The 21,184-nt window shown below is 50.5% G+C and overlaps 1 protein-coding gene across 1 annotated transcript in view; it reads left to right on the forward strand.

The window, feature by feature from the left end:
- Window positions 1–12,543: 12,543 nt before the first annotated feature.
- LOC134414007 (nicotinate-nucleotide pyrophosphorylase [carboxylating]-like) overlaps window positions 12,544–21,184 on the forward strand; it is a 71,493-nt gene continuing 62,852 nt past the window's right edge. Inside the window, exons 1-2 of the mRNA XM_063148007.1 lie at window positions 12,544–12,606; window positions 13,297–13,318. Of these exons, the coding sequence (XP_063004077.1) occupies window positions 12,544–12,606; window positions 13,297–13,318 (85 nt within the window). The remainder of the gene's footprint in view (window positions 12,607–13,296; window positions 13,319–21,184) is intronic.

Here is a 21,184-nt window from a genome sequence, read left to right on the forward strand (position 1 = left end):
CTGCTTATTAGCTAGTGAAGCTAAACAGTCCAAATTCCTTCCTGGACTGTTTCTCCTCTCCTGTTCCTGTGACCATCTCAAACCTGCTCCAGACTGGGACCTGGGAACACCGAGGGTTTGCACCATGTGGATGCAGCAGCTGCCCCAGCGCTGGAGGGACTGAGAACAGAGCAACCACCCCCGGAAGAGACTTTCTGATTTTGTCATCTTTCTCAGAGCGGTGTCATCTGGTATTGTGCATTTTGTGTACTGGGGGGTGCTGTGCCAGTCAAATAAATACGTTCTTTCCACTTCTCTCCGAGGAAATCTTCCTGAACCAGCTGGGGGGGAGGGGCCATGTGGGTTTGCTTTCTGGAGGGGCCCTCCTTTGCAGATTCTCTAAAAAATTTGCCCTAAACCAGGACAGACAGTCTGCAGGGAATGGCCCAGATTTGGCTCAAAGCAGCCTCTCCTGACTTGTCACTGTCCTTTATCCATGAACAGGTTCCCATGTGCAGCCCCAGCAAATGTCTAACAACAGCTCCATCAGCCACTACTTCCTGCTGGCATTGGCAGACACACGGCAGCTGCAGCTCCTGCACTTCTGCCTCTTGCTGGGCATCTCCCTGGCTGCCCTCCTGGCCAACAGCCTCATCATCAGTGCCATAGCCTGCGGCCACCACCTGCACACGCCCATGTTCTTCTTCCTGCTCAACCTGGCCCTCAGCGACCTGGAATTCATCTGCACCACTGTCCCCAAAGCCATGCACAATTCCCTCTGGAACACCAGGACCATCTCTTACACAGGATGTGCTGCACAGCTCTTTTTTTTTTGGATGTTTCATCTCGGCAGAGTTTTCCCTCCTGACCATCATGTGCTACGACCGCTATGTGTCCATCTGCAAACCCCTGCACTACGGGACCCTCCTGGGCAGCAGAACTTGTGCCCAAATGGCAGCAGCTGCCTGGGCCAGTGCCTTTCTCTATTCACTGCTGCACACAGCCAATACATTTTCCCTGCCCCTATGCAATGGCAATGCCTTGGATCAGTTCTTCTGTGAAATCCCTCAGATCCTCAAGCTCTCCTGCTCCAAATCCCACTTCAGAGAACTGGGACTCATTGCTATAAGTTCCTGTTTGGTATTTGGCTGTTTTGTGTTCATTGTTTTTTCCTATGTGCAGATCTTCAGGGCTGTGCTGAGGATCCCCTCTGAGCAGGGACGGCACAAAGCCTTTTCCACCTGCCTCCCTCACCTGGCTGTGGTCTCTCTGTTGGTCAGCACTGTAGGAGTTGCCTACCTGAAGCCCCCCTCCATGTCCTCCCCATTCCTGGATCTGGCCCTGTCAGTTCTGTACTCAGTGGTGCATCCTGCCCTGAACCCCCTCAGCTAAAGCCTGAGGAACCAGGAGCTCAAGGCTGCAGTGTGGATACTGATGACTGGATGCTTTCAGGAACATTAAACTGATGGCCAATTTCTGCAAATCACTTCTAATGAAATCATCTTTGATACTTCTTATTGGCTTCAGTGTGGAAGCTTTCTTTGCTTTATTTTTTTCTTTCTTTGCTTTATTTTTTTCATACTATCCACAAAGACGTGTCATTCTTTCTACCATTTCTCATTTTGTTTCTCTCCACCTTCCCTGTGGCCACAGACTGTGTCAATGAGGGGCTATGCTCTTGGTGCCTTTAAATGAACTAAAGTATCTCCCAGCAGAGTTTTCCGCAGAGATGCCCTTTTGTTGCCTTCTCTGGAGCTGCAGCAGCAATGTCTGTGTGCAGAGCTGGGGGCAGATCAGTGCTGGCCCAGCAGCTGTGCCCAACAGCAGCAGCAGCACTTGGTGTTGCCAGTGCTGCTGCCGTGGCCCTGCCCCACTGCCCTGGTGGCCCTGGTGTTGCTGCAGGGCCTGAGTGCTCTCGGGGCCGGGCACAGCCCTGGGGGTGGCAGTGCCGGGGCTGCAGCAGGGACAGGCCATGGGCACTGCTGGGGCAGCGCTGACGCCTCAGGCCAGGCCCTGGGGGCTCCAGGCTCCTTGCCCAGGCTCTCTCAAGAACACACCCAGGCCAATGCTGAGCACAGAAAACCCCCGTGAGCAGCCCCAGGCTGGCTGTGGGCAGGCTGGGGGCAAACAGCATGGCTGGGGCTCTGCAAGGGCCCTGGGGCAGACGGGAAGGAGCAGCAGAGCAGGGGCTGATCCATCCCCAGTGTGCTGCACAGCCCAGGGCAGTGTCCCAGAGTGTCCTGATGGAGCTGCCAATAAAGTCCCCCCTCTGCAGCCCTGGCCATTCCCCCGGCTCACACAGGTGCCTCATCCTTGCAGGCACAGACACGGCAGCACTGGCTCAGGAGCCCCTGTTTGCATTGCACAGAGCAGGGGGAGCACCCCCAAGCTGTTGGTGTGGGGACATGAACCTGAGGGAGCACAAATGCCATCAGCCCCTGGGGCCAGCAAGGGCTGGGGACACCACAGAAACCACTCAGGTTTGTCCTAGCCTCTGCAGTCAGCCAGAAAGTTTGTTCCCATCAGCTGGGAGTTTCCTGTCCCACTGCAGATGCTGTTGCTCGGAGCCAGGTCTGCCTGGCTGCCACCCCCAAACTGCCCTGAGCATTTCCTTGGCTTCACCTTTGCTTTCTTTACTCTTCCTGTTTCAAATTTCTTCCTATTGCCCACCCCTGCTTCCTCTCCTGCAAACATCCCATCCCTGTTTGCCCTTTCCTCTCTGGCCCCACTCCCCATTGCAGTTCCTGACTTGGCCCCATGGGAACGTCCCTTGGGCAGCAGGATCATCCTATAAGTGCTGCAGGAATTGTCTGCAGGCTCCTGCAGTGCCTGGTGCTGCTCCCTTGCCAGAGGCACCCCAGGCCAGGGGGGCACATCTGGGCTGCTGTGTTTGGCTCTGGGGCTCCCTGTTCTGGGTAATGAGGAGGAGCTGCAGAGGCTCTGCAGGACTGACAGGATGGGCTTTGGGGCTGGCAGGAGAACCTGAGGGATCTGGGCTGCTGGAGCTTCTGAAGAGGAGGCCCAGGGATATTCCTGCAACTGCTCCAAGGGTGGTCCCAGAGAATCCCAGAATCAGCAAGATTGGAAAAGTCCTTGGAGATCATCCAGTCCAACCTGTGCCCTGACACCGCCTTGTCTTCCCTGAGCCTCCTCTTCTCCAGGATAAACAACTCCAGCTCCCTCAGCCTCTCCTCCCAGGACTTGTGTTCCAGACCCCTCCTCAGCCTTATTGTCCTGCTCTGGACACGCTCCAGCCCCTCGATGTCCTTCTAAATTGGGGGGCCCCAGAACCGCAAAGAGCACTCGAGGTGCTGCCCAACCAGTGCCAAGCACAGAGGAAAATTGGGTGCTCTGCTCCTGCTGGCCACACCATTTCTCATCCATAGGTGTCCCAGGGCTTTCATGAGGGAAATGGTGGGGAGGAGGTAGGAACAAAGTAAGATTGGTTGTCAGCAGCCATGAAGGATCTTCATTTTCATCTCTGTCCAGACTGCATTAGAAGGTGCTGGGGGTCAATATCAATTGTAAATTGTAGATATGAACCTATAAAGAGGAAAAGGAATGAGGAAAAAACATTTCTCTCTGATTTTTTTTAAAGATAGCAGATAAACTTTGAATATATTTTAGAAATGTGTACACCACAGAAAAATTGAAAATCTAAATTATTCCCAAGAGCTTTCCTTGTTCAGCTAGTTTGAACAAATACTTATGAGTTTTTGTCACTGAATTCCTGAACTGAGGAGATCCAGAACGAAGAGGCTTCTGGAGTAGTAAAATTCATCAGCAACCGCCAAGTGGCTGAGGATCCATCCCCATCCGAGCAGCAATGAACAGAAATGGGCACAGCTTTGTGGCTGCCCCAGCTCTGGGATGGGTCCTGGGCCTGGAGCAGATGCAGCTTTTGAGGGCCCCAGGGCTGGGGCTCTTGTGCTGCCCTGGGCAAATGGGATGGCAGCAGGGGCTGCAGAGCTCTCAGCACCTCAGCCCGAGGGGAGCAGGGCAGCCAGGGAGCCTCCTTTGGCCTTGGCCAAGCACCTTCCCCCATGGCTGGGGCTGAGTCCTGTGGCAGCTGCAGCTGCTGCTGTGCCCTTGCCAGGGGCTGAGGCCGTGGGGCAGTGCCCAGAGCAGCCTGGCCTGAGCAGAGCTGTGGGGCCAGAGCCGGCTGGGCAGGGCTGGGGAGAAGCCCTTGGTGCTGCCCAGAGCTCAGGGCAGCTGGCAGAGCTTGCAGGGAGCTGGGCTGGGCTCAGAGAGCCTGGCCCAGAAACCATCAGTGTCCATCTCAGCCTGGCTGAGCGTGCAGGGGCAAGACTCAGGCCAGGCCTTGTGGGGCAGGGCCAGCGCCTGTGCAAGGCATTGCAAACAGGCAAGTGGCCCAGAGAGGAGGCTGCTCTGTGCCCTTGGTGGCATGGACAGAGCAGGGAGGGGGCCCAGGACATTGGTCAGCACAAACCTCTGTGCCCATGCATTGGCAGCCCTGGCTGCTGAGCCCAGCTTTGGCCTAGGCTGAGTTTGGCTGTGGCCCAGCTCCATCCTCCTGCGGGGCTCAGGGCCTGTTCCCAGCCATGGCCAGCCCTTGCTGCCTCTCTGCTGTCCCAGAGGCCAGCAGAGCCCGGGGCAGGGCTGTCTGTGCAGCCCCACAGGTGCCAGGGGCTCTGCAGGAGCTGGCAGAGGCTGCCCAGCAGGGAGGCCATGGGGCACAGAGCCCCAAGGCTTCTGTGGGCACCACGGCACAGGGGCCGTTCCCAGCCGCAATGCTCCTGGCCTGGGCTGGGCCTGCACAGGGGCTGGGCCACTATGGCTGGGCCAGCCCAGGGCCACAAAGGGGCCACGCAGCCGCTGCCGGGGCTGACAGCAAGGCCAGGCACACACAGGGAATTGCTGAGCATGGCCTGCACTGGCCAGGCCTGACTGTGCCAAAGGCAGAGCTCAGCTGCCCCTGGTGGCTGCAGGAACAGTCAAGAGTGCAATGTGATAAATGGATGTGATTTGTGCTGACTAAATTGTAATTGTGTCAATAGCTTGGGAAAATATTAGAAAAGTACATGTGATTAGTGTTGTGAATCAGAGGGGTTTCTTTGTAGATGGTACATTTGAAAATACAGGATACCGGAAATTGGAATCAGACTTGGGAAAGACAAAATAGGAAGACTCCAGACCAGGGCTGGCATCAAGACGAAGTTAAGATGACTCCCAGGGCAGGATCATCCTTAAGAAGAATAACATTGGGACAATTCCAGATAGGGAGTCTAAAATACTGGTGTTATCTAATAAATAAATAAATTTTAATTGGAACATAATGCTTGCTTACATAACACAAAGCTTAATGCCAGGTTATTCTGAGGACAGTGAGGAAGACTCAACCCTTCCTCCAAGAAGACCCTTCAAGAGCCCAGAAGACCCCATAGTAACAATGAGTGCATGCGCTGTGTAGTGTAGTGACATAGATATTAGGAATAGAAAATAGGAGGAGATTTACAGAGAGATATTGATGAATATGTATTAGCATACAGTGTATAAGCTGTGTTGGGAGTTCTTTGTCTTTTGTACATGAGGCAGGGTAGGAAGTACTCCCCATACCCCAATCAATCAATTTTGCTTGTGCTTTATCCAAACCACTGCCAAATTTGTTTTTGTAACTACCTGAGTATATTTTATTGTATTATAAAAAGGCTGCTTAATTAAAAAACTGCTGCTGAATTTTAGGTCTGTGAATTAATAAATTAGACATATGGGACCTTATTTATAACCTCAAAAAGCCTTCATGGTTGCGCTCGAGACCAAGGCTGCAGGAGGGAAATGCAGGGCTGCTGAGGGATGGGGAGGACATTGAATTCCAGCACGCACCTCAGCTCTCTGATGATCCCAGCACCATGCTGGGCCCTGTTTCAGACTGTTGCAGAGCAGATGTTGATGGGACAGGAGCCCTGCAGGACTGGCAGGGACCTGCAGCTTGCAAGGTGCTCTGCTCTCCCTCAGGTGCTCTCGGAGCGATTCAATCCCAGCTGGGCACCTCAGGGCACAAGTGACACTGCCTGTTCATGGGCACACAGCTGATGTCTGCCTGGAAAGGGGCACAGGTGTTAATACCTGTTACTTTCATAATATACAAGCAAATCTTTATTGTCTGTGTCATTGGAGTACCTTTAAGGACTGGCAATGTTTTCCCACCAGTAACAGGAATTTCCTGGATCTACTGGACTCTTCTTCTGATGGCAGGAGAAGAAATACTCATCTTCCCCTCTGCCTTTGCCACAAACACTCCCTCTAATATTTAATGACCCCCTCTCTTCAGGTGTTTCCAGCTCTCCTGTTGAAATGGCCCTGTCTAAGAACATCTCTTCATTAAGAGCAGCTGCATCTATGTCCTTTCCATCGCTCCCAGGTTTTCTCATTCAGATGCTCTCTGGCCATTCAAGTGCCTCTCAACTTACTAGTTACATGCATTGAACATCAGGGAGTTGTCACATCTTTCTGAAGTTCAAATAAGTATCACATTGGACAGCATCCTAATGGTGTTTATATCTATCAAAGAATTACCACTTCTTATGTCTTTGTCCAAAACTCTTGCTATACAACGATCCCTGGGGAATGGTGGACATGTCAGATGGTGCTGGGACATTCCAGAGAGCCGTGGGAAGAGCTGTGATGGTTATTAAACTGTTCAAATGTTCAACTTCTGTTTGTTGGCAAGAAACATTTCTGTGCCTCTGAGTGCCACCAGGCCCTGAGCCCAAAGGACACAAACCTGATGAGTTGTGGTTCCCACTGCAGGGGCTGCACTTGGACCTTGGCTCTGCACAGGAGAGCTCTTCATCCCCTTTCTCTCTTTTCCTCCCTCTGGGCATGGAGGGAGCTCCTGACTTCAGCGTGGGACTTGTGTGTGCAAAGAGCAAATCTGGGCAGAATCGGGGCAGGGAGGGGGGACTTTGGGGGGACTTTGGGATCTGTGCTGGGCACTACAGGTGTTTTCCATTGCTCTGAGGCTGTCTGCTGCGGAAAGTGGATTCAATATCCAGCAGAGTAATGACTTCTGTATTTGATAGAGCAATGCCTTCCCTTGGCTTTGTTGGCTGACAAGAAATGAACATCCTTCTGTGTCTCGGGCAGCTCCTTCTCCAAGGAAAGCAGGTGGGAGTTGGAGCCAAGGAGCTGAAAGCTGCAGGTGCAGCCTGGGCTGGAGGGAGCTCAGATTTGCACAAGGCTGCTCTGAGTGCCAGGGCTTGGATGGGGAAAATGGTGGGGTGGGGGTAGGGACAGAGTCTGATTGATTGTCAGCCATGAAGGGTCTTGACTTTCATATCTATTCAAACTGCATGAGGAGGTACCTGGATTCAGTGTCAGCTGGAGATAGCACGTATCAATAAATTGACAGGGAAAAAACTCTTAAATTTGGCCTAAGTAATCTTTTCTCACTGTCTTTTTAGATAGAATCTATTCACCTTGAAAAGACTCCTGGAATTCATCTAATTAACCACAAAAGATTTGAAAATTAAAATCAAATTATTCCCAGAGGCTTGGCTTGTTCAGCTGTTCTGAATGTTAATGAACCCTGGGACACTGAATTCCTGCACTGAAGAGCTGAAGGCTGAACAAGCCCCTAGAGCAGTGAAATTCAGCAGCAGCTTCCAAGTTGCTGAGGATGTCAGCAGCCCCCACTGAGGCCATCCCTGCCCAGAGACCGTGGGGGAATGGGCAGACAAGGAGAGCGTCCCTGGGGCTGGGGCAGCACAACTCAGAGGCACCAGCGGCTCCAGCTGGGAAATGGAGTGTGGAATGTGGCTGGGAAAGCCCTGCCTGGGCTGTGCCAAGCAGGACACACAAGCCCTGACTCCCATTCCCCAACAAACTCTCTCAAGGAGACATTTAAAAGGAATTACAATTGTTTGTGTCCTCTGAGTAGGATGTACTGGAGAAATACCAGCAAGAGATTTTCAGGACCCCAAAACAACAAAACAGACTTTGCTGGTAACTTCACAAAATGAGAGAAATTTTAGCAACTGGTTTAAAACGACATTCAATCAACACAGAACACTTCTTAAAGCACTGACTTGGCCCATTCAACTTCACAAAATCTAAGCTATTTGAATTTTACATTACTCAAATTTACAAAAGGACAGAAATAGAAGGAAATGACAGAAAGAGGGAAAGGCAAAAAATGCAGAGGAGCACAAACAGAGGTACCAACTCCTGGATTCCAGCAGTGTTCAGATGGAAATTCCAAGAGGAGGTAGGGTCAAGATGTGTGCTTGCCTTGTGATCAGTCTCAAATACCCCTTGGTCTCCCTGGGCCCTTCCCCCAGGTGGGCCTTGGGCTCATTTGGTCCCTCAGGAGCTGGGCTGGGGCTGCAGAGGTGGCTGTGGAGCATTGCCTGTGCTGTGCCAGGGACTGGCAGACACTGCTGGGCTGGGATAGAGGCTCCGGGGGGATTGGGGTTCCAGGGCAGGGCAGTGCTGGGGTTCCAGGTCTGGGCAGGGCTGGACCTGCCCCTTCATCCCCCCCCGCCCCTGACAAAATGTTTTCAGCCAACAATCTCCAGTCTCTCACAACAGGGAATGTTGGAGGTGAAATCCCAATCTTGGACATGGGCACCTGGACTAGAAGGACAGTTCTTTCCCAAAGTAAGGAAAGCGCAGAGCCTGCCCCAGTGTTTTGGGGACAGATGAAAGGTGACCCTTGTGAAACCATTACCAGCCAGATTTGTCCTGACAATCTTCCATTGGAACAATCTCTGGATAAATGGAATTTTGGAGGTGAAATCCCAATTCTGGCCACGGGTGTCTGGAGGAGAAGGCCAGTTCTTTTCCATGAGAAGGAAAGCACAGAGCCCCAGTATATCAATAGCAGATGAGGAGACTCTCAATGTGCCAAGGTCAGCTGGACAATTGCCTGTTGATTACAAGAAGACCTGCAGTGTCACAATGGACCCTTGGTTCAATGAAGTCCAGCATTGTCACAGTGGTCCCTAGGTTTCATAAGGCCCAGTGGTGTCACAATGGTCCCAACGAATCCATGAGGCTTTGCAGTGTCACAATGGTCTCCGTAGCTCTCCAAGCCCCACAATGTCACATGACTCCTCTGTTCCATGAGCCCTGAAATGTTGGACCCTGGGAGTTTCTAGTGTCACAATGTTCTCCTTTGGGTCAACAGTGTCACAAGGGACCAATTATGACACGAGGCCCTACAGTGTCACAATGGTTGGTTCCATGAAGCCCTGCAGTGTCACAATGGCCTCTTGGATTCACAAGGCCCCACAGTATCACAATGGTCCTCTTGGTTCAGTAAGGAACCCCAGGGTCACAATTGTCTCACTGGTTCCATGAGGGTCCACAGAGTCACGGTGGACCCTTGGTTTGATGGGGCCTGCCAGTGTCACAATGATCCCTACATTCATGGAGCCACACACTATCACTACAATTCCCTTGTTCCATGAGGCCCAGCAATGTCACAGTGGTCTCCATGATTCCATGAGGCCCCACAGTGTCACAATGGTCCCTTTGTCTCACAGGGCCCCACCGTGTAACAATGCTCCCTTGGTCTCACAGGGCCCCACAGTGTCACAATGGTCCCTTGGTTCAATAGGCCCTGTGCTGCTGCATTCCCCCCTCCCCTTCTCAGGCCGCCCTGCCAGCTGAGAAATGCTCCTTGGGCCTCGGCCTTGGCCAGCAGCCCCTGGGCTCAGCTCCTCTGCAGCTCATCACAAACACTGTCTGCTCCAGGCACTGCTGCTGCCCAACCAGCTTCTGGTTCCTTTAGCAGCAGCCCTGGGAACTTTTTTTGTTCCCTCCGTGGCAAAACACACCCTGTTCTCACACTGCCAAAAAAAGCTGTTGGTGCCAAGTGCGGGCAGGATGAACCATTGCTGGGAATGAAGCCCCTCTCTTGGGGCCCTGCAAACAGCGCTCCAAAAGGAGCCATTGGAGCTCTCCTGGGCCAGCGACTCCCTCTGAGTGGGGCCTCTCCCAGCCAGGAACTCTCCCGTTTGCTGCACTCAGGGATCCTGAACAATGACGGAGCCTGGGCCGATCCCCCCACTCCTCCAGGCTCAGCCCTTTGCCCGCTGGGGAGATGCCAAAGCATCAGCAGTGAGCATTTCCTGCCCTCAGGGGAATTTCTCACAGATGCCTTGCACCGACTATTTGTAACTGTGTGCACACAGGAGTGCCTGTGCTGGGGAAATGTGGCAGAAATGCTGCTCCCTGAGGGGCTTGAGTGCCTTGGATAGCTGAGCCAGTCAGGCCTGTAAGTGAGGTTAAGTCGCAAGGTTTAAGCTAAATGCTGCTAAGAGTTGTTCTTTTCCTAAGTTGTCAAGTTTAAGTTATTAGCTAAGTTAAATGTTTTTAAGTGTTATTCCTCTGTCAAATTGCCAAGTCATAGGTTTTAATTTAGGTCAAATACTGTAAGGTGCTGTTCTTTTGCTAAATTGTGAAGTTGAAGGTATCAGTTAAGGTTAAGTCCTGTTAAGTTTGAGCTCGGTTAAGCTTTTAGGCCATATTCCTTTTATCCTTGCCCTCACTGTCCTTATGTCTCACACACACACAGGGACTGTTCTTGGTTCATTTCTGCTTTGATTGCCTGGATTTGGTTTGGTTTTGTTGTTGCTTTGTTTCCTTGGTGTGCCTGAAGTGTCCCCTCAGGAGCAGAGTGACTCTTGCCAAGGAACTTTGTGCTGCTTGAAATAAACACGGCCAGGAGACTTCTTCTCCTTTTTAATGCCTTTATTGAAAGTGATCAGCTCAGGATTGGGCAGCTCGGCGGGGCTGCAGTCCCCGTCGTCTCTCCCACGGCGACTCAGAGGAGGAAGACGACATGCGCAGCTTTGTCCACCAGGGGCAGAGCTGGGGGTCCGGTCCTCGTGGGAGCCTTTATGGCATCAACACCCTCCGATGTTGGATTGGTCTCAGTATCACTTCCTCCCAGATCTGGCCTGGGGGCTCTCGAACGCAGGGTGAGGAACAATGAAGGTTTCAGCATCTCTGCAGGCCCAACACTCCGCTCCTCTCATCAAGACATCACTCCAATCTCTCAGCTCTTAGCTGGCTCGTTGTTTTTGGGGTTTTCTCAGGGCATTCGGAGCAGGGGTCCCAAACAGCACGCTGGTCCTTGGAGTATTTTGCATATCCCTCCCCTGCAAAGTCTCTTCTCCTCGATGTTCGGGAGGTCCCCACCCTTCACTGTCTCAGAGCAGGGCCATTACCCCCAAAAAACCCCAAATCACCCCAAAAACCCCTGGTGGAGGAGATGGAGCTCAGTCAAACCCGCTGAGCTGAACTCCATGGGAGGGAGGGGTTAAACAGGGGGAAATTGCGAATATTAAAGGATTTGGGAGCTCGGAGGTGTCTGAGTGTTGGTCGTGAAAGAAATTTGGGGTTTTTTCCTCGTTTTGGGGGGTTTTGGGGGTGTGGGAGGGAATTAACAGTGATCTGTGGGGCGCGGGGGGTGATGGGAATTGGAGGCGCAGATATAATGGGGATCTATGGGGCGCGGGGCATGATGGGAGTTGTATGCGCAGATATAATGGAGATGTGGGCGCGGGTGTAATGGGGCTCAACAGGGGGTGGGGGATGATGGGAGATGTAGGCGCGGGTATAATAGGGATCTATGGAGCGTGAGGGATGATGGGAGTTGTATGCGTGGGTATAATCGAGCTCTATAGGGCTCAGGGGATGATGGGAGTTGTATGCACAGATATAATTGGGCTCTATGGGGCGCAGGTGATGATGGGAGTTGGAGGCGTGGGTATGATGAGCTCTAAGGAGCGCGGGGGATGATGGGAGTTGGAGGCCTGTGTATAAGGCGGCTCTATGGAGTGCGGGGGACGACGGGAGATGTAGGCGCGGGTATAATAGAGCTCTATGGAGGCCTGTGTATAAGGGGGCTCTATGGAGCGCGGGGAATGATGGGTGATGTATGCATGGATACAATAGGGATCGATGGGGCACGGAGGATGATGGGAGATGTAGGTGCTGCTTTATTGAGGCCCGGTGCATCACCGGAAATGAAGGCTTTGTTTAATGAGGCCACGGGGCATCATGGGGGATTGAGGCCCTGCTTTAATGGTGCTTAATGGAGCCGCGGGGCACGATGGGAGCTGTAGTCCCAGAACTGCCTGTGACGAGCGCTCGAGGATCCGGGAGGGCACCTGAGAGGACCATGTGGCCTCGGGGCGCCCTTGGAGGGCACCTGGGGAGGCTCTGAGGGGTCTCCGTGGGGCGCGGGACATGTCGGGGTTGGCAGGGCCGGAACTCGGCCATGAGGGGGCTCTGTGGCCACGGGGGATGACGGGAGATGTAGGCCCGAAAGCGGCGCTAGAAGGCCTCTGTGTGCCCTGGGGCGTTTGGGGGTCCCAGGAGGCATTTGGGGGTCCTGGATGAGCTCTGGGGGGCATCCGGGGGTCCCGCAGGGTCTGGGGGCGACAATGGGGCACGGGAAGGCGATAACGGGCGCTGTGGGGAGCGCGGGGCATGACAGGAGCTGTAGGCCCGGCTCCATTAGGGTCTATTGGGCTGCGGGGCATGACAGGAGCTGTAGGCCCGGCTCCATTAGGGTCTATTGGGCTGCGGGGCATGACGGGAGTTGAAGACCCGGCTCCATTAGGGTCTATTGGGCCGCCGGGCATGACGGGAGCTGTAGGCCTGGCTCCATTAGGCGTCTATAGGGCCGCGGGGCATGACGGGAGTTGAAAGCTAAAAGTTTCTAAAATGGCACCGCCTCCAGGCCCTGCCCCGAGGTCATGTTCCCGGGCGCTGATTGGTCTCAGCAAGTGACGGGCGGGAGCGGCAGCCAATGGGCGGCGGCGGAGGTGGGAACAGCCCCTTTAACCCTTCAGTGCCTCCCAGTCCCTCCCAGTTCATCTCAGTCCATCCCAGTATCGCTCCCAGTACATCCCAGTTTGCCCCAGTGCCTCCCAGTATCTCCCAGTTCATCCCAGTCTGTCCCAGTACAGCCCCCGAGCCCTTCCAGACCCTCCCAGTCCATTCTTTGATTACTCCCAGTACATCCCAGTTTGTCCCAGTGCCTCCCAGTATCTCCCTGTCCATCCCAGTACAGACCAGTCCATCCCAGTATCACTTCCAGTCGCTCCCAGTCCCTCCCAGTTCATCCCAGTATCACTTCCAGTATGTCCGAGTTTGCCCCAGTCCCCTCCCAGTATGTCCCAGTCCCTTCCAGTCCATCCCAGTATGCCCCAGTTTGTCCCAGTCCCTCCCCGACCCCTGCTCAGCTCTGCCCCGCCCCTTATATGACCACGCCCTTTCTTTCCTTGGCCCCGCCCCCTCCATTGGCCCCGCCCCCTCCCAGTTTTCCCCCCCCATTTCCAGTTCCAGCGGCTGCTCTGGGAAGGTGAGTGGGGCCCCAGTTCATCCCAGTTCATCCCAGTAACTCCCAGTAACTCCCCAGTAACTCGCAGTAACCTTCCAGTAACTTCCCAGTAACTCCCAGTTCATCCCAGTAACCCCCCAGTAACTCCCAGTAACTCCCAGTAACTCCCACTTCATCCCAGTAACCCCCCATAACTCCCAGTAACCCCCAGTAACTCCCAGTTCATCCCAGTAACTCCCAGTCCATCCCAGTAACTCCCAGTAACTCCCAGTTCATCCCAGTAATTCCCAGTAACCCCCCCAGTGCTCCGCAGTCCATCCCAGTAACTTCCAGTCTATCCCAGTCCCCCCCAGTTTGTCCCAGTTTGTCCCAGTCCCGCCCTGCTCAGAAATCCCAGTGATTCCCCCGGCCCCAGTTCCCTCCCAGTATAACCCAGTCACTCCCAGTATAACCCAGTTCCCTCCCAGTTCGTCCCAGTTCCCCTCCTGTCCCCCCCAGTTTGTCCCAATCCCTTCCCAGTTCCCCCAGTCCCTCCCAGTTTGTCCCAGTTCCCTCCCAGTATCCCCCAGTTGGTCCCAGTCTGTCCCATTCCCTCCTCCCAGTATCCCTCAATTCCCTCCCAGTGCACCCCCAGTCCCTCCCAGTATAAACCAGTATCTGCCAGTCCCCTCCCAGTCCCTCCCAGTATAAACCAGTCCCTCCCAGTCCCTCCCAGTTTGTCATAATCTCCTCCCAGAATCCCTCAATTCCCTCCCAGTGCACCCCCAGTCCCTCCCAGTGTTGGAAAAGAAATGAAATTTAGCAAAATATTTAATTATAGTGAGTTGTGTGTGAACTGGTTTGTTAAAAAGTAGTTTTGTAGCTGTTGAAAAGTGTGTGTTGGGTTTTGTGTGTTACCTAGCAGGTAGTCTTAGGGATTTAATAATAATTAAACTAGTGCAAGAAAGTAAGAATGCTAACCTGTCTAGAGGCAGCATACAATGCACTTAGAATAAGATAAGCAGAGGATTAATGATCTTGTTTGTGAACCAAGGAATGTATCACAAGGAGTCTGTGACCAGGCAAGGGGAACGGGAAACTGTTCCTTAGAGACTTTGTTGTGAATCGCATGTATAAGAGGGAAGCACCCATACGTGAATTTGGGGGGCTCGGACTTTGGGACGTGAGTCCCCCAGTTCCCCGGGCCCTTAATAAAGCACCCACAAAACTTATCCGAGTTTTGTGTCATTTATCAATCGGGCAACAGTTTTCTGGTGACCGCGGCAGGACTCCGAGGGCTGCTGGGGTGGTTCGCGTCCCGATCCACTCCAACCGGCACCGAGCACTTCTCGGGGAGTCATCGGTCGTGCCCGACCCCCCGCGCCTGTCGGACAAACTGCATTAAGGTAAGCCCGAAGGTGCTTTATATTGGAAAAAAGGTGATAATTGGATTTGGATTTGGTGGTTGGTAAAAAAAGCCTAGGCTCCGGCCATAAGACGTCTAAGGACGCAGGACCGGAACTCGCCTCCTGTTTGTTTTAGGGAAGGGCGGTGAGAAGGTATATTGGTTTAAGATATATTGGTTTTTTGGGATTAATAGTGGAATTAAAGGTTGTAATATGATGTCTTTTAAAACTTTTAAAACCTTAGTGCAAGCAAATGGTAAAATACCTGGAAATACACCATTAGGTTGTATATTGAAACGGTGGAAAAGTGAGGGGTATTATCAAGAATTGGATAAAAGTAAAATGATAGATTATTGTAATCATTGGTGGCCTGAATATGAGATTGGGGAAGCGGGATGGCCGGTGAATGGTACACTGGAATTGGGGATAATGGAATCTTTGATGCAATTTTTAAGGAGAAATGAGAAATGGGATGAAATACCATATTTGGATTTGTTTTTCGTTTTATATCGGAAAGAGGAATGGCAAAAGGAATGTGGTATTTTTGTTTTAGAAGTGAATGATGAAAGGGAGTGTGTGGGATGTAAAGAAAGAAAGGAGCGTAATTTGTATCCTTCAATCGAGGAAGATTTGTCTTATTGTATAGCACTTCCAAGGGTTCCGGTTGCTCCTAATGTGCCCCCTGCTCCCCCTGCGGATATAGCTATAAAAACGGGATCTAGTGAGAGTGATAGTGATGGTGGTGATGGTGAAAAGAATGAGTGTGTTAAAAGAACTCCGTTAGCAGGGCGGACTCGCAAGGGAAGGAAGGGGCAGAAGGGGCCACAGTTAATTGCGCTGTTAAGGGAAGCTGTGGGACCACTGGGAGAAAGTATACTTATAAAGGTGCCTTTCTCCCCCGGGGATTTGGTAATATGGAAGCAATCAGTGGGGAGTTATCGGGAGGATCCTGAAAGGGTGGCAAGGGTGGTTAAAATGGTAATAAAGACTCAGAATCCGGACTGGAATGATTTACAGGTATTATTAGATACTATAATGGATTCCACGGAAAAGGAAATGGTTATTAGAGCCACTAGAGAAAAGGCTCGTGAGGAAATTCGGTTGAGACAACTAAATGACACAGTTGATGAATTGGTACCAAGTGAGGAACCTAAGTGGGACCCAAACTCTACGGGAGGAATAAGGGCTGTAAAACGATATCAGGAATTGTTGGTGGAAGGAATTAGGACAGGAATACCTAAGACTATGAACTGGTCTAAGTTGTATTCGGTCAAGCAGGACAAGAATGAGTCTCCGTCTGCCTTTTTAGAACGATTGAAAGACATGGTTCGGAAGTTTACTAATTTAGATGTAGAGGATCAATCAGGAAAACTTCAATTGGCATTGTTGTTTATGGGGCAATCACAAGAGGATATTAGGAAAAAGTTACAAAAACTGGAAGGAGAGGATACTAGAAGTTTGGATAAAATGCTGGAGGTAGCGTGGAAGGTATACAACAACAGGGAAAAAGAAACTGCAAAAAGACAACAAGCTAGTATTCTGGCTGTAATGCAACAGACAGGGGCAGGAGGAAGACCCATTAGGGGTCGAGGTCGGGGAGGAACTAATCACGGACAGAGGGGGTTGCCAAGAGGTCGGGGAGGATTTGGGTTTGCACCTAACATGGGGAGGTTGGATCCAAACCAGTGTGCGTTTTGCCGACAATTGGGACACTGGAAAAATGAATGCCCAGTTAGAGGAGGTATGGGCATGGGAAACATGGGATTAAGGACAGGTCCAATGGGGAATGCTCCTGTGGGAAGACTCACGGGAGGACCAGCAGAAGTCGCTCAAGCACTAGTTTTGGGAAACTATCAGAATCAAAGCTGACTAGAAAAGGATTTAAGGGTAGTTTTAGAAATAGATGGAAAGGATCAAAAATTTATGGTAGACACTGGAGCTACTTATTCTGTACTCAATAGACGATTGGGACCTTTGAGTGACACAATGGTACAGGTGGTGGGGGCAACAGGGAAGCTAGAGGAACAACCATTTTTACAACCTTTAAATCTTAGGTTTGGGGGGAAGGAATTAGATCACCAATTTTTGTATATGCCAAACTGCCCCACACCCCTTCTTGGCAGAGATCTGTTGTCCCGACTTAATGTGAAAATAATATTTGAAGGGGGAAGGGTGAAATTGGAAATACCTGAGGAACAAATAGCAGGCATTTTTGTAATCAAGGAAGTGGATGCCTCTCCTATTCCAGAAGAAATTGAGCAGGCTGTAGTACCCTGGGTATGGAAGTCAGGGGTCCCCGGAAAATCTAAAGCTGCACAGCCAGTAAAGGTGGAGCTAAAGGAAGGGGCCCGACCAGTGAGGATAAAGCAATACCCCTTGAAGCTTGAGGCAAGGAGGGGAGTAGCCCTGTTAATTAAACAATTTTTGGCTCAAGGAATATTACAAGAATGTGAATTGGAGTATAATACTCCAATTTTTCCACTAAAGAAACCTAATGGTAAGTACCGTTTGGTACAGGACTTAAGGGCTATTAATGAAATAGTTAAAGACATACATCCAGTTGTTGCTAATCCTTATACCTTGTTAACATCTGTATCGGAGGAGTTTAAATGGTTCTCAGTGATTGACCTTAAAGATGCCTTCTTCTGCATCCCACTGGCAGTAGAGAGTAGGAAATATTTTGCCTTCGATTGGGAGAGTCCTGATTTTGGGAGAAAGAAGCAGCTAATGTGGACGAGACTCCCACAGGGATTTAAATGCTCCCCTACTATTTTTGGAAACCAACTGGCCAAGGAGCTGGAGGAATGGAAGATAACCCAGGTAACAATATCCCCATCCTTGTATGTAGTCCTGCAATACGTGGACGACATTTTTCTGGCTACTAAGGAAAGGGAAATGTGCGTGGAATTAACAATTAAATTACTCAACATGCTTGGCCAAGCAGGGTATCGGGTTTCTAAGGAAAAAGCTCAATTGGTCAAAAATAGCGTTATTTACCTCGGTTGTGAGATCACACAAGGGCAGAGACGTTTGGGAGTAAACCGAATAGAGGCAATATGTGCTATTCCTTTGCCTCATAACCATCAGGAATTGAGATCTTTTCTAAGAATGGTGGGATGGTGTCGACTGTGGATCATGAATTTCGGTCTCCTAGCCAAGCCACTATATGAGGCCTTGAAACAGCATCGGTTGGAGTGGACGACACAGCAAAAGAAGGCCTTCCAGGAATTGAAGCAGGCACTAAAGGAGGCCCCAGCCCTAGGACTCCCTGACGTGACCAAGGAATTCCAGTTGTACGTGAATGAGAGGCAAAAACTGGCATTGGGGGTCCTCACCCAGAAGGTGGGATCCTGGAAGAGGCCAGTGGGATACTTCTCTAAACAACTGGATTCAGTAAGTTCCGGCTGGCCCTCGTGTTTACGAGCCGTGGCGGCAACAATAATTCTTATTCAAGAGGCCCGGAAATTGACTTTGGGGGCAAAAATGAAAGTGTTTGTTCCCCATATGGTCATGGCCGTTTTGGAGCAGAAGGGGGGTCACTGGCTATCATCCAGTCGAATGTTGCAATACCAGGCCATCCTGAGAGAACAGGATGATATTGAAATAAGGACTACTAATCATGTTAATCCAGCAGAGTTTTTACGCAGTGACCAGGAAGCTAGGAGACTGGTGCATGATTGCGTAGAGGTAATTGAACAAGTATATGCCAGCAGACCCGACCTAAAAGATGAACCATTGGAAGAACCTGAATGGGAACTATACACTGATAGATCCGGTTTTGTCGAGAATGGGACTCACTATGCTAGGTATGCAGTGGTAACATTGGATCAGGTAATAGAGGCAAAGGCTTTGTTACCTGGAACTTCGGCCCAGAAGGCAGAGGTGACTGGACTCACCAGAGCCCTGTATTTGAGCAAGGACAAAAGAGTTAATATCTGGACAGATTCTAAATATGCCTTTGGTGTGGTTCATGTACATGGGGCGTTATGGAAGGAAAGGGGGCTTTTGAATTCACAGGGAACCAACATCAAGCACCGGGAAGAAGTGCTACAGCTACTGGATGCGGTACACAGTCCCAAAGCAGTTGCAGTAATGCATGTTAGAGGACATCAGACTGCGGAAGGAGACGTTTACAGAGGAAATCGATTTGCTGATGTTACAGCTCGGCAAGTGGCACGGGAAGTATGGACTCAAATGGCATTGGTACCGGTAAGAACAAATCCGGCTACCCCATACCTGAATCAGGAGCCCAAATATTCAATAGAAGATGGAAAACTAATAAACTTGCTAGGGGCACAGAAGAATCAACTTGGGTGGTACGTTACACCAATGGGACAAATAGTGGTACCTACCCGCATAATGAAATTTATTTTGGAATCAGAACATAATAAATGTCATTGGGGGGCAGACGTATTGGTAAAATTTTTGAAGACTGAGATAATCTCTAATCAGATGTTAACGATGGCAAAAAGAGTTAATGCAATGTGCCCAGTATGTTTGAAAAATAATCCAGTAGTTAGGAGACAAATACAAATGGGAAAGTTGCAAGTCGGGCCACAACCAGGAGATTACTGGCAAGTTGATTTTTCTGAATTGCCTAGGGCACAGGGATACAGATACTTGTTAGTGTACGTATGTACATTCTCAGGGTGGCCGGAAGCTTTTCCATGTAGAACTAATCAGGCTAAGGAGGTGGTAAAAACCTTGTTAAAAGAAATAATACCAAGATTTGGAGTACCTTTAGGATTGTCATCAGATAGGGGTCCACATTTTATAGCCGGGGGTAGTGCAGGAATGAGCACGAATGTTAGATATAACCTGGAATTTGCATACCCCCTGGAGACCTCAGTCTAGTGGGCAGGTGGAAAGGATGAATCAAACCCTGAAAGGACAAATCAAAAAGATTTGCCAAGAAGCTAAACTGCACTGGCCTCAAGCTTTGCCTTTGGCCCTACTCAGGATTCGAATTAAAACAAGGGCAAAGGTAGGCATAAGTCCATATGAGATATTATATGGCAAACCATATCATGCAACTGTATTAAAAGGGGAGGTACATGTGAGTGGGGACCAGGCGATTGCAGAGTATGTTATGTCACTTAATAAGATCTTGAATTCTTTAAGAAATACGTTACAGTGGAATAGACCGCTCACGCTGTAGAATTCTGTCCACGACATCCAGCCTGGGGACCAGGTGTACGTCAAGAAGTGGATCACGGATCCGCTATGGGAATCATGTGGCGGACCCCACCAGGTGATGATGACGACCTACACGGCGGTGAAGGTCCAGGGGATGGATGCTTGGATCCATTACACCAGGGTAAAGAAGGCACCGTTCCAGTGGGAAACTCAGATAGTGTCTCCAACCCGGATGATCTTCCGCGCAAAGCCGCCTTCTTAATTATATTACTGCTAGTGATCATGAGACTATTACCCGTTCAAGGGTCTACTCTAGTACAGGTTGAAGAAACAAAGGTTACAGTCATGGAAGGGATGGATGTTCAATTAACTTGTGTTATCTTTGACAGCCAGAAAGTTGAGGCCGGTGAAGTTATTGCAATATGGCAACGGGGGGCTGAAAGAAGCCGAGGCAAGATAGGAGTCGGTTGGGATCAGGATAAACAACAAGGAAACACGGTACTGAATCTTACCAAGGTAACCACAAACGATACGGGAGAATATACATGTTTGGTCAAAATACGGGATAGTTTTGATTACAAAAGAGTGAGTATGAGGGTTTTGCCATGGACAGGGGATCGTGCTGAAAACATAAAGGTTAATCCAGTATCAATGGCAGTGGACATGTGGGATGGGCCACCTCTCAGAATAAATTGTTCCTTCCTAGTAAGATCAAAATATCAAAGGAACCTTTGGGTCAAATGGTAGAAGCAAAATAGAGAACTGACCTGGGACAGAATAGAGGACGGGACCAATTGGTGGGGGAAGGAAGGCAAAGGTTGTGGGTGGTCAAGTGTCACTAATCCTAGAATAGGAAATGCATGGTGGAGGCATGACAGAATGATGTTATCCTTACAGAGACACGGTACGAGTAGACGGGAGGTTAATGATACAATAGAACGAAATACTGAGCAGGAAAATTTAGTGGTAGGATTAATCAGAGATTTTGGGATCATGCAGAATGTGACTAAAATAACAGCTTGCCTGCCGTTACCACAGGCTGCAGGTGAACCAATTCCCTGGGGAATAATACCAGTAACCAAAATGCCTGAAACATTCAAGAATGTTTCATGGTCCTGCCAGTCAGTTCCCAAACCAGTAGATGTATGGAGGGATTTGTGTATGACCACTCGGGCTATGACTAGAGAGGAATGTGAAAAGAAATCCAATCATTATGGTTGGATTCAAAATACCAGGAGGTGTTTAATTGCAACACCAATAGATGAGCCATGCAATACAGTACGAATAAGAACGAAATCCCAACAAAACGAGATGAGTTGTCAGAATGTCACACAGAATTTTGACACCTGGAATAGTTGGAAGACAT

The sequence above is a fragment of the Melospiza melodia genome, unplaced genomic scaffold (assembly GCF_035770615.1).
Source record: "Melospiza melodia melodia isolate bMelMel2 unplaced genomic scaffold, bMelMel2.pri scaffold_88, whole genome shotgun sequence".
Lineage (NCBI taxonomy): Eukaryota > Metazoa > Chordata > Aves > Passeriformes > Passerellidae > Melospiza > Melospiza melodia.